Source organism: Pseudorasbora parva, chromosome 18 (assembly GCF_024679245.1).
Source record: "Pseudorasbora parva isolate DD20220531a chromosome 18, ASM2467924v1, whole genome shotgun sequence".
NCBI classification, from domain to species: Eukaryota; Metazoa; Chordata; class Actinopteri; order Cypriniformes; family Gobionidae; genus Pseudorasbora; species Pseudorasbora parva.
The window spans coordinates 34,844,513-34,862,431 of NC_090189.1; the positions used below are offsets into that span (position 1 = coordinate 34,844,513).

Genomic DNA, 17,919 nt, shown 5'->3' on the forward strand with positions numbered 1-17,919 from the left:
AACAAGGATGTTTTCAGCTCTGAAACTTACAGGATAATCTTATATTACCATTAGGGGTGTAACGATACACTTGTGTCACGATTCGATATGTGTCTCTACTGAGCTCACAATACGATATGTATCCCTATATATAGGGCTGGGTATCGATTCAGATGTTCTGATTCGATTTCGATTCACAAGCCCTCAAATCGATTCGATTTCGATTCTCGATTCGATTTTCAATTCTCGATTTAACTCAAATGAATATAGATTTAATACAAATACTATAGGTATCTATAAAAAAGAACAGTGAACATAAGTGGGTAATTAAAAAGAAATGAAGAGCCACAAACCTGTATATTAAACTTTATTTTAGGTACACCTGAGTACATTAAAACAGAACGCATCTCTATATTTCAAATCCATACAATTGTTAAATACAATTTCTTGCAACTTTATTCTAAAAAAAATATCTGAGAAGTATTTTATGGATGTTTTGATACATTTATTTTAAAACATAAAAATAATATTGGATGATTTGTTAGCAATTTTCAGTACACGACAAGCTTTTCTTGCGATTTTGCCGCTCATCATGTGTGCATTTACTTTTCATACATGAGAAACGCGTTCATTATTTGTTTTCAGTCTATGGTTAATTCCTGGACAGAGTAGTTGCCGTGGTAACAGACAATAATACCATAACGTTCTGACTGGACTAACTATTATTTGAGGAAATATGTTTATAATATAAGCTATTAAGGTTTGAATTATTGATCCTGCGCTGTATGTGGACTATAAGTTGAATATGTCTATAATGGCTAACGTACGTGCTTAAGTGACTTCTCAAGTTTGATCCTAATGCAAGGCAAGCATTCGCGCGTGTATGTGATTTTTAGCAGTTGTGTGCTCGCTGTGTGTGTGTTGTCACATCAAATGGTTCTGCAGATTTTTAGTATTACTACAGCATTTCAACTCAGCATTCTAAAAGGCGACAACGCACTGGGAGCTGCCATTTAAACACTGAATGGATAAATGTGCGCCTCTTGCTCCTTTGTAGGATCACTCAAGGCAAATGGGTGACATCTAGTGGAGAAGACTAGTAATTAGATTTATGTTAATCTTATGTTCAATGTTAGCGGAAATAAATATGGGGAAAAAATCGATTCGTGACCTTTGAGAATCGATTCTTAATCGACCAGATTTTTTATATATATATATATATATATATATATATATATATATATATATATATATATATATATATATATATATATATATATATATATATATATATATATATATATATATATATATACATTTTTAAAAAAAATCAGGAGGACCAACAAATATCCCCCCATTGCGTTACGATGCATTATGTATAGTCGTTGTATGATTCTATGTAATAAGATAATGTAGTAATGTCATTGAAATTTTTTTTTCCCTCACGCATTCATTGCCAGCAGCATCTTTCCCCATGCTTGCTATGCCCTGCCTCTCCCGCTATTAATGCAGTAGCCTATGTAAGAATGAACCATCTAAAATGCTTTGAATAATCATTCTACTAAAACTAAATGTGATCTGGTGATTTAAATGATGTTTGCCCTTTCACAAAGGAGTGCCGCTTTAAATGGTGTTTGCGTTTTGACTTTGGCGGAGTGTCGTTTTAAATAATGTTTGCGCTTTCACTTTGAGGAGTGCTGTCGGGCAGCATGCACTGATAAAAACAACTTGTAAGATTTACTTGATAAAATCTTTGTAACAATTTGCACTCAGTTTTTCTAAGTAAAATTTACTGCTGCGATATCAAGTACAACTTACTTGCCAATATCAAGTAAAATGTACTTAACTATAAATGTAACATTTGCAAAGACATTAAGTAAATGTTACTTAATTATATTTAACTTAGCATGTTGTATTTATTAAAGGTAATCAAGTAAATTTTATAAATCTGTATTATTTACTCTTATGAAGTAATTAAGTAGATTTTATAATGTTTGTCCATTTGACATTTTGAATTACTTAGTTGAATTAATTTATATTACTCACTATTATTATGTAAATGTTGCTATTTTAAACCAAATAAATGTAATAATTTTCTCTGCATCAAATACATTTATCACATATCACACATAAATACAATAAAGTTGAACAGTTTATTATGTCAAAATTTACAATTAACCATTAAATCAGTAATGTTCACATCAACTGATTAAGTAGTTAAGGTACATTCATTATAATTTACAATAACTGTAGAATTAACCATGTATGGTTCAACTAAACATCAGCAGCCAACAGTGGCATAACTAACATTAAAGGGTTAGTTCAGCCAAATATGAAATGTATCACATTTGAGTCCAAAAATAACAAAAACTACGACTTTATTCAGCATTGTCTTCTCTTCCGTGTTTGTGTTCAATCCTCAAATAAAGATTCAAACGGTGAAGAGAAGCCAATGCTGAATAAAGTCGTAGTTTTTGTCATTTTTGGACCCAAATGTATTTTGGATGCTTCAAGAGACTCTAATTAACCCACTGATGTCTCATATGGACTACTGTGATGATGTTTTTATTCCCTTTCTGGACATGGACAGTATAGTGTGCATACACTTGCATACGCTCTCGGACTAAATATTAAATATCTTAAACTGTGTGTGAAGATGAACGGAGGTCTTACGGGTGTGGAGCGACATTAGGGAGAGGAGTTAATGACAGACATTTCATTTTAGACTGAACTGAACTAACTTAACCCTTTAATGACGAGCACATGCATAGTCCAGCTGAAACAGAATGGTCACTTTTCCTTAATGCTCATTCATCGACTGGATCCTCTCGATCAGCTCCATGGACGACCATCTTAAGGATATGTTCAGCGGCAACACTGCGACTGTCCTCCTGCATACAGTTTGTAAGAAAGAAAGAACACAATTCCATTTAAGAAATAGAATTACATTTATAACATTACATTTTATTTTCATTAAAAAGGTGACCGGACCTTCATGTCGTTAGCTCACTAAAATAGAATTGCTGACATTCATGCACTTGTTGCTAACGTTATACATCAATGCTTATTTGGTATCAGAGTTCTCCTGCCATTCAAACTTTCCTTCTTTAGTGCAGAGTGCAGACTAACTTATGCTTTGATATAATAATTGCTGTGAAATTTTCAGTGGATATAAAAACAACTAACTTAGACACTTTTAAAAAAATGCTAACAGTAGCTAGAGGACACACACACAGGCAGCCAGCACTTAATCACGGCCAGCTAACATTAAATTATTTTGAAGTTAACCAGACAGGGTGACTTTTTCTACAAGAACGTGGCTAACTACATTTAATCCCCTCTATCTTTGACTAAACACCAGTCTCAACTTTATAGAAGTGGATAATGCTTTAGCTACCGTTATTGTGATTAAAACTCACTTTTAGTCAATTTTAAACCGTAACGTCTATGCAATAATCAAACCATCAAAACGAAGTACATCGTTATCACAAATCTAAAATAGAAAGGTCAGAACTTACCCAGAATAAGTCAGCCATGTAAAAGCAACATCCCAAACCGACCGTCTCTGCCACTGAACCGGGATCTTTTTGAGCAACAACAAAAACGGGGCGGGCAGATTCACTTTGCTTTTCAGAGTAAAATTTACTTAGTATTTTTAGGTGAATGTGCTGTGACTATAAAACATTAAATACTATTTGTAAATATATGGTAAAATGTACTCTTTCTTCTCAGTTAATTTATTACATTAATAAATTGTGTAAATTTTACATGAGATATATAGTTCCAACTTAATCTTGATTTTACAATGTATAAATTACATGAATTAATGTAATAGATTTTACAATACCACAAAGTCATTTTTTTCAGTGTGCGCACTTCAGATGATCGATGCAATCCGTCACAGTTCTAATCTCAAAAAAGTGTGTGAAAATGGCCGCTCTCAAACTGTCAGTGTTTAGCTCATCCAAGAATTTTAATTCTGCATTTACTCCCTCTCATGTTGTTTTCACGCGTCACGCAATCATTTGAACGTCCGTATTTACTACAGTATGTGCGTCGTGTTAAATATATTCATCATATAAAGCCATTATGTCTCTTCTGAAGACTTCATTAGATTTGGATTAGACCACTCGATTAGTTTTTTACGATGCTTTTTTGGCATTTTTCTATCTTAAGTTTGAGAGGACTGGACTTAAAAAATGGAGGGACATAAATCCCCCAGGTTTCATAAAGAATATCTTAATTTGCGTTTGGAAGTTAAACGAAAAACATGATGGTTGATGGTTGGTGAGTAGCTACATATGACAGCATTTACATTTGTGGGTAGCCTACATTTGTGTTTGGGTGAATTATACCTTATAAATAGGCCTAGTACAAGAAGTTGAGCCTTAGATAAAACAACTCGAATCATATAGCTTCCATCAACGATACATATCGTCACATGTTCATATCGCGATATATAGTTTAACAATATATCGTTACACCCCTAATTACCATGACCTTTTATATATCAAAAGCTCAAGGGAAAGTTGATTTCTCAATTCATCACTCCTTTTAAATCTACAATGATAACCTGCAGAAAACTTGTTTTAGTTAGTTGTATACAATCTTAGACTGGATGGAAAAAGTAACTCACTGTAAAGTTAACTTTACATTGCATGTTTCTGTAGACAGCAATTAGCTAAATGTCAGCTGCACAAGTTTTACAAAAGTAACTTGTTGTTGCTCTTGACTTCTATGGTAAACTTAAAGGGTTAGTTCACCCAAAAATACTCACCCGTAAGACCTTCGTTCATCTTCAGAACACAAATGAAGATATTTTTGTTGAAAGCTGATGGCTGAGAGAGACTTCAGATAAGCCTCCATTGGCACTTCCATTTGTGTTCTGAAGATGAACGAAGGGCTTACGGGTGTCCAACGACATGTGGGTGAGGTAATTAATTAAATAATTTACATTTTTGGGTGAACTAACCCTTTAAATATTTTTTTTAAAATGGGTATTAAAGAAAGATGCTTTCAAATCCAAAGAAAAGCAAAAGTTTCACCTGCAGTTGACAAGACATACAGTATTGAATTGTGTTCAACTGGTGCATTTGAGGCCTGTTTTTTGTTTTAAAGTGTCTCTTCACTGCTACAGATTCACTGATATGGCCCGGGTCCGCCTGACTGCAGAAAACATTGGGATAAACAGAGACCTAACATTACTGTAGATGCCACTCTTTTTATGATGTAATGAGTACATCAGGTGCTATGGGAAGTATTCCAAGATACCTACGGTATTTTATGCAGTCTAACAATAATTTAACTGATTTGAATAGAGAAATTGATAATGATAATGCCATAGTAAAGATGAGTTTTTAGTCTAGATTGCTCAGAGATTCTGTCTCCATTTAAAAAAAAAGTGTGCACACAGTATACTGTCCCTTTCCAGAAGGACCAGAAAGGTATAAACATCATCAAAGTAGTCCATATGTGACATCTGTGGGTTAGTCAGAATCTCTTAAAGGGATACTTCACTGCCTTTTCATATTAAACTACAGGGAGTGCAGAATTATTAGGCAAGTTGTATTTTTGAGGATTAATTTTATTATTGAACAACAACCATGTTCTCAATGAACACAAAAAAGTCATTAATATTAAAGCTGAATATTTTTGGAAGTTTTAGTTTTTAGTTTTAGCTATTTTAGGGGGATATCTGTGTGTGCAGGTGACTATTACTGTGCATAATTATTAGGCAACTTAACAAAAAACAAATTTATACCCATTTCAATTATTTATTTTTACCAGTGAAACCAATAACATCTCAACATTCACAAATATACATTTCTGACATTCAAAAACCAAACAAAAACAAATCAGTGACCAATATAGCCACCTTTCTTTGCAAGGACACTCAAAAGCCAGCCATCCATGGATTCTGTCAGTGTTTTGATCTGTTCACCATCAACATTGCGTGCAGCAGCAACCACAGCCTCCCAGACACTGTTCAGAGAGGTGTACTGTTTTCCCTCCTTGTAAATCGCACATTTGATGATGGACCACAGGTTCTCAATGGGGTTCAGATCAGGTGAACAAGGAGGCCATATCATTAGATTTTCTTCTTTTATACCCTTTCTTGCCAGCCACGCTGTGGAGTACTTGGACGCGTGTGATGGAGCATTGTCCTGCATGAAAATCATGTTTTTCTTGAAGGATGCAGACTTCTTCCTGGACCACTGCTTGAAGAAGGTGTCTTCCAGAAACTGGCAGTAGGACTGGGAGTTGAGCTTGACTCCATCCTCAACCCGAAAAGGCCCCACAAGCTTATCGTTGATGATACCAGCCCAAACCAGTACTCCACCTCCACCTTGCTGGCGTCTGAGTCGGACTGGAGCTCTCTGCCCTTTACCAATCCAGCCACGGGCCCATTCATCTGGCCCATCAAGAATCACTCTCATTTCATCACTCCATAAAACCTTAGAAAAATCAGTCTTGAGATATTTCTTGGCCCAGTCTTGACGTTTCAGCTTGTGTGTCTTGTTCAGTGGTGGTCGACTTTCTGCCTTTCTTACCTTGGCCATGTCTCTGAGTATTGCACACCTTGTGCTTTTGGGCACTCCAGTGATGTTACAGCTCTGAAATATGGCCAGACTGGTGGCAAGTGGCATCTTGGCATCTGCACGCTTGACTTTTCTCAGTTCATGGGCAGTCATTTTGCGCCTTGGTTTTCCACACGCTTCTTGCGACCCTGTTGACTATTTTGAATGAAATGCTTGATTGTTCGATGACCACGCTTCAGAAGCTTGGCTATTTTAAGACTGCTGCATCCCTCTGCAATATATCTCACTATTTTTGACTTTTCTGAGCCTGTCAAGTCCTTCTTTTGACCCATTTTGCCCAAGGAAAGGAAGTTGCCTAATAATTATGCACACCTGATATAGGGTGTTGATGTCATTAGACCACACCCCTTCTCATTACAGAGATGCACATAACCTAATATGCTTAATTGGTAGTAGGCTTTCCAGCCTATACAGCTTGGAGTAAGACAACATGCATAACGAGGATGATGTGGTCAAAATACTCATTTGCCTAATAATTCTGCACTCCCTGTATTTTATTCCCTTAACTTAAACGAGTTGATACATACCTCTCTCGTCTCAGTGTGTGCACTTGATCTCTCCGACACGCAGTGACGATCTGATAGCATTTAGTTTAGCTCCCTAAGCCCAGTTCATTCACTATGGAACCAAACGGAGATCAAGTTGGAAGTACAAAACACCTCCACGTTTCCCCTATTTAAATACAGTTACACAAGTAGTTGAACGGTCAAGTATGGTGACAAAATAAAACGTGGCGCGTTTCTAATCGGATTAAAAAGGAGAACTATAATGTATGGCGGAATAGCACTTCTGAATGTACTGAATGTACTAGCACTTCTGCTGTACTCGGCGCAGCAAAAAGTCCCGGCCGAAACATCTTCCCTCACATCTCCCTATTGACAGAAATGAGAGGGTGAGGGGGAGGTGTGAGGAAAGATGTTTCGGTGTATATGTATATTTAAGAGTGTATATGTTTCGGCCGGGACTTTTTACCGCGCCGAGCCGAAGTACTCTCAGAAGTGCTAATCCGCCATACATTATAGTTCTCCTTTTTAATCCGATTAGAGAAGTACCGCGTTTTATTTTGTCACCATGCTTGATCGTTCAACTATTCGTGTAACTGTATTTAAATAGGGAAAAGATGGAGGTGTTTGGTACTTCTAACTTTCTAACTCCGTTTGGTACCATAGTGAATGAACTGGAATGAAGTGAATGAATCAGATCATCACCGCGCGTCAGAGAGATTAAGTGCACGCACTGAGACCAGGTATGTATCAACTCGTTTTAGTTAAGGGAATAACATAGTTTAATATGAAAAAGCGGTGAAGCAACCCTTTAAAGCATCAAATACATTTTGGTCCAAAAAGAATTAAAAACAAACTACGGCTTTATTAAGCATTGTCTTCTCTTCGGGTTTGTTTTCAATCCTCAAACAAAGATTCGAACGGTTACGAATCAGCATATGGATGCATGATTCAGATCGCCAATGTCAAGTGATTTCAGCAGTTTGACGCACGTTCAGTGTAGGCCATGCAATATATTGTGCGCAAATTGGGGGTTTACAATCTAAAAATAAAAATAATAATTTTGTTTTTAAATTCACTAAACTAAAAATGAAAATAAACAAGCATATTAGCTTATTTATATATTACCCCATTACAATGGTCACTTTCATAAAAATATACTTGTAGGTTTAAAATTTGAAGAAGCAAGGTAATTTAATAATTATATTCAGTGTGGTGAGCCTATGATAAGCAGTGCACGTTTTTTTTAGTTGGATGGGATATCTCCAAAATATCTCCAAACCGCTGAAGTTGAGCAAACTTTCTTGTTTTTCACTACCGCTCATTTTCCTCACTCCACTTCACTCATCCTCCAAGCCTGTCAGCCATTGTGACTGTAAACAACACTGCATGCGGCACCCAGAAGCCCCGTCTGCAAAACGCATGCGCAGCATTACGCATGTCGCCCAATCATTATATTGAAAATGTATATCCTTATATATATGTATACCTTTAGATGCGTTCGTATAAATCTGCTGTATATCGACATAAACGGTATTGCCTCATTGCATATAATCTCAAAAAATATATCGCTATATTGTACAAACTCAATATATTGCCCAGCCCTACTATCTTCCAGAGGGAGCAATTCACCACTACTCCACTCTTATTGGTATAAGACAATTAGAAATTAGATGGCACAGAAATGGAAGCTGAACTACAGCCCTAATACACATTAAATGTAGTCACACAATGCTGATGTTGTTAACATGGAAAATTTGAAAACAAAGCATTATTTGCCAGATTTGACGTGATATAAGCGATGGGTAGATTTAATCATCTAGATTTATTGCATTGCTTTTTTCAGTTGGTCAGAACAAAAGTGGATGTTAGCTACTTGTTCAAATGACATTATGTATCACAGTAGAATCTGTGATTCCAAATGATGGTATACACAGCCACACATTCTCCTCAAAACATTGGATTCCTCTGTGCTATGCTGTTTATGGAATGTCAAAGCTGCCAAAATATACAAAGAAATGTAAAAAAGCAAAAATAAACAAATAAATTTATAAATATACATAGAAAAGCAACAAAAAAACCTAAAATGAATAATTATTTATACATTTATTTCCATATATATTTATATATTTCTATTTTTATTTATTTCCACATTTATTCCTTTCTACTTTTTATTTATTTAATTATGTATTTTTTTCTACTTTTAATTATTTCTACATTTATTTATTTATGCATCTATTTCTTCCTACATTTATTTGTGTGTAGGGTAATGAGCAGGGCAGGGTTTACCTCAGACATGGCAATCAATCTCAGAGTAGGTGAAAGAAAAGCATTGGGGCCACAGTGACACCTTGTGGTGTGGCCGAAATACAATAAGTATAGCCTACTGATGTTGATACTGTCTGTGATGAAGGACTTGGATATGTATATGGCCAAAATCTAATATCACGGGTTAAGTCATATCACCCTAACTGTAGCCTACTGTGTTGGGCATTCAATTTATTAAATGTCCTGGGCTAACAAACATGAACAGCAACATCTTCAACAGATCAGATTACAGGGACTCTGAAATGGAAGCGCTTGATATTTTCTCAAGGAAAGGAAGCAGCACACGTATAGTATACAGTTGAAGTCCATGCATTTGAAACGAGACCATGTTTTTCTATTAAGCGTAAAAGTCTTTAGCCCTCTTCCATAAACTCATGTCCGGGAGTTATATTATTAAAAGTATGAACCAAAAATCCAATCCAAAAATATGGCATGATGGAATCAATACGTTTAATATGAAACTAAAACAGACAGCAGGTGGCAGCAAGTCACTGTCGTAATGAACGAGTTCAATCCGTTCGTTTGATTCCTTAAAATACACAAATCAAAAACAACACAATGTGTTGATTCGGTTCAGCTGTATATTTGTTTCTGAGCATTTCTATTTAGGCCTATGCGTTATTTAAAAAAAATTCTAATAATAAAAATAAATAAATACTGTCATGACCAAATGTTCAAAAAGTTGGCAGAGAAGGGGTCATGCTCTTTTTTTGCTTTTCTATGTATATTTATTTATACATTTTATTTATTTATTGCTTTTTTACATTTCTTTGTATATTTATGTATTTATTTATTTTTAATATTGGCAGCTTTGACATTCCATACTGTTTATATAAAGTTAATAATTCCATGAATAACTGCAATTGCAGATTTCGAACAGAGATGGTGACAAAGAGGAAAAAATATGGACTGCAGCTTTAATGCTGCATCTGAAAAAAGTCAGCAACGCACTTTCATTAACTCCTCACATGCCTAACTTCTGATTTACAATGCAGGGACTGTAACTACAAATATACTAGTGGTTATAAATACTAGGGGTGTAAGAAAATATCGATGAATATCACGTGTATATCGCGATATTATGTTTGCCTATACTGTATCGATTCTCAAAAACACTTTATCGATATTTATGTATTTACATCCAAGATTCGTGGCTTTGTGTTTGGTTTAAACCACAGACTGCATAACACCCAACCGCTAGATGGCAGTGTTATCTGAGAACATATAACTGACACGGAGTCGGAGAAGCGCAAGGTAAAAGCAAGGGGGTAATCTAGCACTCGGAAAGCGTTCCACCCCTAGGGGCTGCCATTGCTAACCAAAGCCCCGTTTCCACCACAGGAACTTTACCCAGGAACTAGGAACTTTGGGTGGTACTTCGTGTGTTTTGACCGCAGGAACCAGGGTCTAAATGAAGTTCCGGGTAAATATTTCCCCCTCCAAACGGCCCTGCTCGCGAGGTAGTTCTTTTTCAAAGTTCAGGAACTTTCGAGGGCGGGACTTGGGCGCTGAACATGCTGATTGGTTGAGCTGACGCAGCATTTTATTTCAACCGGCATTTTTAAAAGTCTTTTGCGAGGTTCGTTCTGATATCAGTCTTGCTCTCTGTCTGGTGGCGCGCGGTCGTCTCAGCCATCTCACGTGCAATGTCCGTAATAGCTGATAATAATATACATTGTCATTTTAAATCTAGCTTTACAAGCTTTCTGAATATGCTGCATGCTGCCGAATCTGCATATTAGTGCTCTTTTCTGTCGTTGTTAATTACCTCTTTAGTAAACCTATACATAACCAGCAAAAGCAGCACAGCTTGAATCTCTTCCATACTCGTTATTAATTTTTTTTCACCATGTAAACGACCTGACCGATTACTTTTAAGTGTGTGTCCTTACATGACGTGACGGCGCGCGCCGCGCTCATGTTGACGAGAGGAAAGTACATTTTTCTGAGGGGTAAACTTTTTATTTCGTGAGTTATGAAGATAATGTTGGAGTAATGACACAGCGTATATTGCCCCGGGCAGTTTTTACTTTAACTGCGCCTGACAGAAGATTTTTTTTTCTGAGATGATTATTACACTTTACAACAAATAGCTATAAATAATACTGTATTAGTCCTGGTGGCCGTTAAGAGTTGCTATGGCTACAGTAAACACACTCCAGCTGCTGGAGAAAACAGCGTTGACATATTTGGTGCGGCAGACAAACTGCATGTGACAAAATGATTGCGATTGAAAGTCATCACATGTAAACACCAGATCGGTTTAGATAACGTCTCATGTAAACAGTTCACTAAATCTTTCAATCGGTACACTTAAAAATTATTACTGTCCTTCACTGATTTGGAGGAGCAGTCGCGCGCAGTCCTACATCACCGGACTAATTTGCCTAATCTTCTCGGAACTTTATCGCGGTCGAAACGCAGACAGCTGCAGGTCTGGGGGAGAGAAAATTTCCTGTAAAAAAGTTCCTGGTACAAATTGTTCCGGGTAATTTTGGTGGAAACGGGGCTCAAGCCATCACCTGCTGTTAGCGTCCCATTGACTCCCATTCATTTTTGAGTCACTTTGACAGTGAATAACTTTACATCTGAGACGTTTAAAGACTTAATTTGTCCATTGTTTATTTCTAAAGAAACACGACAATGCATAAAAGGCTCCGTTACCTTGTAGCTTACACTATCGCCCCGTAGAAGCTGTTTTTGTAAAAATAGGCTAACTATTGCGTCATAACCAACGCGACTCTGTCGCACAGTTGAGAAATTACCGTATAGACCTGAGGAGACGCTCGCAGGCAATCTTTTACTGTCTATGAGACAGTCGGGGGGACGTGGAGACATAATGTCTGATAAAGTCAAGGGGGAAGAATGGGGAGAAGCCCATAGTGAGCCAAAAGCAACGGGAGAAAATATTTAAACAACGTGATTCAGCTTTCTCTTTCCACAACTACTAGAAGACCTACAGCTGTCAGACAGGATGCTCACGTCACATCTACGTCGTCAAGCTCAGTCTGAGCCTGCGCAGTTCGCTCAGCCATCAGGAAGTGAGTGCTCCTATACTGACATCACTTAACGCCGTAGAAGGCAATGGGATCGCTCCGTCCATTTCTTTTACTGTCTATGGGTAAAAGTGCGTGCATCGCTAGTATTTGCATTAGCAAACCCAGCTCTCAAGACGATAGCATTATTCCACTCCTGCAGTATATAGTGGCTGAAGTGTGGACTCTTTTGGCTTCAGCTAATAAGAAGCCACTAAGAAATTGACAAGAATCATTTTGTTTGCCAAATAGGCCTAGTTAAAATCTAATACTCGGGGAAACACATTGAAACTGAGAGCTCGCTTAACATCCTGACGTCACTCGTGCTGCTGAGAAGCGTTTCGATAGAATGTACAGCACGTTTTCCTCTCAGTAACAAAATAAACACACTCCAAAACTGACAGCGGTGGCAGCAGAATGAAAGATCATGGCGATGTGGATATTGATGCACCAGCTCTGCTGTTCAGTACTTGAAATAGCACTTTATACAATAGACTGCTTTATAGAAAATAGCTTAACTGTATTAAATATAAAACAAACAGTCATTCAGTCATGAAATGGACTGCACTTTCTGTTGTTAAATAGCCACAATAATACTGTGAACCTTTAGAACATAGAATCCTGCTGTTATTTTACATTTCCCTTTACTTAGATTGCACAAAATAGTGATTAGTGATATAGATTATACTGTATTAATTAAATAAAATACTTCGTCTCGTGTTTTAGGCATATGGTTGTTCTTTATTCTTTTAAATAAAAAAAGAAATATTGCAATATATTGCCTCTTACAATATTGCAATATATTGTATCGTAACCCCTGTATCATAATGTGTATTGTATCGCCAGATTCTTGGCAATACACAGCCCTAATAAATACAGTAATCATTACTTTATTTAGGCAGAATAAGTTTGTGATTTTCAAGCACATTAATAATAGCAGCCTTCCATAATAGCCATGGCATTAGCTAGCTTTGTGGTTAGCTAAAGTCTATGATAAGCCAGAAATGGACATTGCCATACTGCAAAATATTGTAAAACATACTTTTTCATAATAACGGGTAGGGGATAGATGTTGCGTCTTATGCTGTCAAGCTGTCATGCTATTAAAGAAATGCATTTTATTCAGTCACATTGTCCGCATTAAACTGAGTCATTCAACTATACTGTAACAACCTAATGTAATTACTAGCTAATTCTGTTTCACTTTTGTCTTACATGGAACAGCAAAACTAGACGTGGCAGTCACAAATTTTGTAATGCTTAGAGTTGAGAACTGATGGGGATGCTCTTTTAATTGTTATTCAAGCAATGTATGTCTCGTGACACTTGCCAATTTACCATGAACTTCACGGATGATCTCAGTTGTGAATGTTTGCAGGGCGCAGCATGACTCTGGATCAGCTGATGTTGCTAACTGGCACATTTTAGAGTACGCTCTGGTGGACAAACTATGAAAGCCTACCCTCATAATGGTTGAGCGTTGTTTTGTCTTTTTTTTTTTTTTTTTTTTTATTTATTGGCCATCATAAAAACTAATACCGATAGTATGGAAAATGTCTAGTATCTGCCGATAATATCAGCCTGCCGATAAATTGGTCAGGCTGTATCTCCTATAGCAGTGAATGAGTGTAAGTGTTTACAGTGACACTACAAAGCAATGTCTGATGTGATACTGTAGTAGATGACTGCATGGTTATTTTTTTCCTAATATCATCAATCTTGCACGTAAAGTTCATTAAGTCATTATTGCTGTGCTATTTGGAGACATTCGTTAGCCACTGTATTGAATACATAAATTTCTTATTATATTAATTTTAGCCAATAAATTGTGCACGTAAAAATGCTCAATAGTCGAGTTGGGTTGTCAAATGTGATTAGGCCTCATTTGTTCTTTCAGGATGACCAAGGAGGATGAGAAGGCCATTCCAGTAAGGGTTGCGCTGAGATGCCGGCCTCTGGTTCCAAAAGAAATAAATGAAGGATGTCAGTGCTGTCTTAATTTTGTACCTGGTGAACCTCAGGTGTGTATCAGATCAAGATCTTGCCTATTTTATTCTTTTTTGCATCAAAGTCATGTCTGTACTTAAAGACTCATGAAATCTTTTCCCCCCATTTCAGGTCATTGTTGGGAATGACAAGGCTTTCACCTATGATTATGTTTTTGACCCCACAACTGAACAGGAGGAAGTATTCAACACCGCGGTGTCTCCATTGTTGTCTGGGCTTTTTAAAGGTTTGTAAAGCAGCCCCACTAGGATTTTGTGGATCTCTGATTTTTGCTACCAAAAGTTTCTGACAACATGCTAGTGCAAACAATTTAAATGGTGACACCAGTACAGAAATACAAAAATACAAAAACAGTGGTTCTACAATAATTTTATGATGTGATGAGAATAGTTTTTGTGCGCAAAAACTGAGCCATCGGATTCCAACAAAAAACCTTAATTTGTGTTCCGAAGATGACAAAAGTCTTACGGGTGTTGAATGACATAAGGGTAAATATTTAATGTCAGAATTTATTTTTTGGGTGAACTAACCCTTTAATATTATTATAAGTACATGCTTATGACACAAATGCACAAGTGAACTTGTCTGCTGGTTAGAATGTGGTGTGGACGTGCTCTTCCCACAACACTAAACCCAAAGATTTCACAACGTTTTACTACAAAAATGTTCTTATTACAGTGTTATGTATATGACAGTTCCAGTAGTTATAATGATGTGCTTTTATTTTTGAACTGTGCGCTGAAGCTAAAGACCGGTACAATGAAGTGTTTTACTGCATCGTTAAGTAACTCAACCAAACGCACATGACATTATTCAGATATACACAGATTGAATAAATATATTACTATAATTGGTGGTGTAATGGATTACAAAACTCACATTACGGATCAGATCATTTCTCAGATCAGGAAAAAAAAAGACGAGGCTATTTTATTTGATTTTCATTTATTACATGAAAACTTTTGGTTTTAACAAAAATAAAATAAACAACCAGCTGAATAAATTAAATTTTACTCAGTTGTTATAGTGTAATGTGAAAAACAATCTGAGACGTGAAAATGGGCCTGAGTAACTGACTGTTTGTACTGTTTACATTGATTATGAATACGTCACCTAATATACAGAGACAGTGGGATGTGACCAGAGGTGGGTAGAGTAGCCAAAATCTGTACTCAAGTAAAAGTAAAAGTACTTACGGAAATATTTACTCAAGTAAAAGTAAAAGTAACAATTGTAATAATTACTTGAGTAAGAGTAAAACCGTATTCAATGAAAAAACTACTCAAGTACTTAGTTACTAGTTACTTTCGATCTGATTGATAAGAAGCGAAAACCCTGAATTTCAGACTAGAGCTTTCACAGACCTCCAAATATATGTGTGTGTGTGTGTGTGTAATGGTTAAATAGTGTAAATTAATGGTGTGCTGGGCTGACCAGAGCTCTTTTTAAAACATACTTTGTTCTTATGTTTTTATAAGTATATGCATTCTTTAGGTAGGAATAAAATACAATCCCGTTTTTATTTGTATGTACACACTTCAGACTGTTGTCTGTCTGGATTTGTGTATAAATGCAAGTCGAATTAGGCTATCTATTTGTTTCGTTTTTAGCCTAGTCATAGGAAAAACGTAGCTGTGGCAACGGTTTTGCAAACCACAAAATATGTACCAATACGTACATATCGCGATTGTTTCAAAGTGAAATGTCCACTGGGTGGCGCTTAAAAGCTCAGTTTTTCTCCCGGAACAGATGCGCGTGAATCTTGCATTTGTTAGGTTGGGTTTTTAACGTACACCCACACTGAACCCTAAAACTACCCGATGTTGTTAACAAAAGCAAATGTGACAAATAAAATTGTATCCATGTAATTTTAGCTTGTGTTTTGAACTTGTCTTTGAGCTCTTTTATTATGACTCGTTCTTCACGGGGTTCGTTCCTTAGTTTGTCACATTGCAAATACAAATCTGTATCAGCTGAGCTATCGAGCAAGCTTAATAGGTAAGAAAAGACAACCATCCAAAATGTATTTGTTTACAAATCATGGACTATGGTTAAACAAAACGAAAAAGAAAATGCTGTTTTTCTGCCTATAGTGTTCATTATTGTTGGAAACACTCGGACAAATAGTATTACAATAAGGGAAAAGTGCCCATAGTTACCAAATTACCATTAATAGTGTTCAAATATAGCAACATTGTTACACTTACCGCTACATGCTTTTTCAGGTTGGAGCTGCGATGCTGAGATGTCAGTTCGTTTTGGTGCACACAGTATAGCATTATGAAACTATTCTTATTGACATCTAGGATTGAAAACATGATGAACTAGAGGGAACGGGTGATCTGCCTCCCATAGCTCACACACCTTCGGGATCTTCCTCTGCTTTGGCCATCATCTGACTAAACGCGCGCTAATTATATGCGGATGATGCTCGTACACCTCTCGCGAAGCAGCCTCTCCAACGTTTCGCGAGACTTGCGAACAAGTCATATAAACTTGTTCTAACATGTATAATTAATTATTACCATTGACAGTAGCGGAGGAACACCACCGATTGTAACAAAGTAAAAGTACCTATTTTTAAATATACTCTAAAAGTACAAGTTACCCAAAAATTTTACTCGAGTAAATGTAACGAAGTAAATGTAATTCGTTACTACCCACCTCTGGATGTGACATACCAAAAGTTTGGATAGTGTGAGTCAGTAATGTTTTCCCAGAATTTTCTAACTAAGTGCAATGCAAAATGGCGTGTAAATGGGTGTCTGGGGTGTTTTGTGCAATGTGAGCATGTTTCTGAAGTAAAACCAGAAACCTTATTTAAAAATTAAGTAATTTCTGTCCAGTTAGGTGGAATCTGTGTAGTACTGTTTAAGTTGTTAATTGTTTTGTGTTAAGTTGAGCATTTGTTGTAATGAAGTAGATATTTTTACAGATTTGTTTCAAGAAAGCGGCATTGGGAGCAATGGATAAGTCTGATTCCCATTTAGCTTTGGGCAGGCTAGGCTGCCTTGTGTTGTCTGATTTTGATATTATTTTATATATTTTGGAGGGTAGTTTTTTTGAAAAAGTTTATATTAATTAGCTCCAAGATTGGAGGGGGAAAGTCTAGATTAAGTGTCAATTTTTTGATTGAATAGATTATTTGTTTTGTAAATTTTCCAAAAAACAATTAAAAGTTACAAAATCATGAGTGCACAATAATTGTATGAAATCTAAAAATTTAGTGGGGGAAAAATAGGGATTCACGATATTGGATTTTTGATTTGGTTTCAGATTTCTGAGGTCTCCTTATTAAAAGGATTCTTGTTGAAGATAAAAAAATGTTAATAAAGTTCTTTTTATGATACAAGTATATTAAAATCCCTGAAAATAATAATAAAGTCAGTGATTTTTCACCCCAGATCCAGCTGTAACCTAAATATTTTATTTTTTGATTTAAAGCAGCACTTGGTAACTTTTCAACCT

General features: G+C 36.3%; 1 protein-coding gene across 1 annotated transcript in view; it reads left to right on the plus strand.

Annotated features, from left to right (window-relative positions):
• Positions 1-17,919, plus strand: part of kif4 (kinesin family member 4) — a 100,486-nt gene that overhangs the window by 2,450 nt on the left and 80,117 nt on the right. The window contains exons 2-3 of the mRNA XM_067424034.1: positions 14,342-14,465; positions 14,563-14,677. Of these exons, the coding sequence (XP_067280135.1) occupies positions 14,343-14,465; positions 14,563-14,677 (238 nt within the window). The 5' untranslated portion in view covers position 14,342. The remainder of the gene's footprint in view (positions 1-14,341; positions 14,466-14,562; positions 14,678-17,919) is intronic.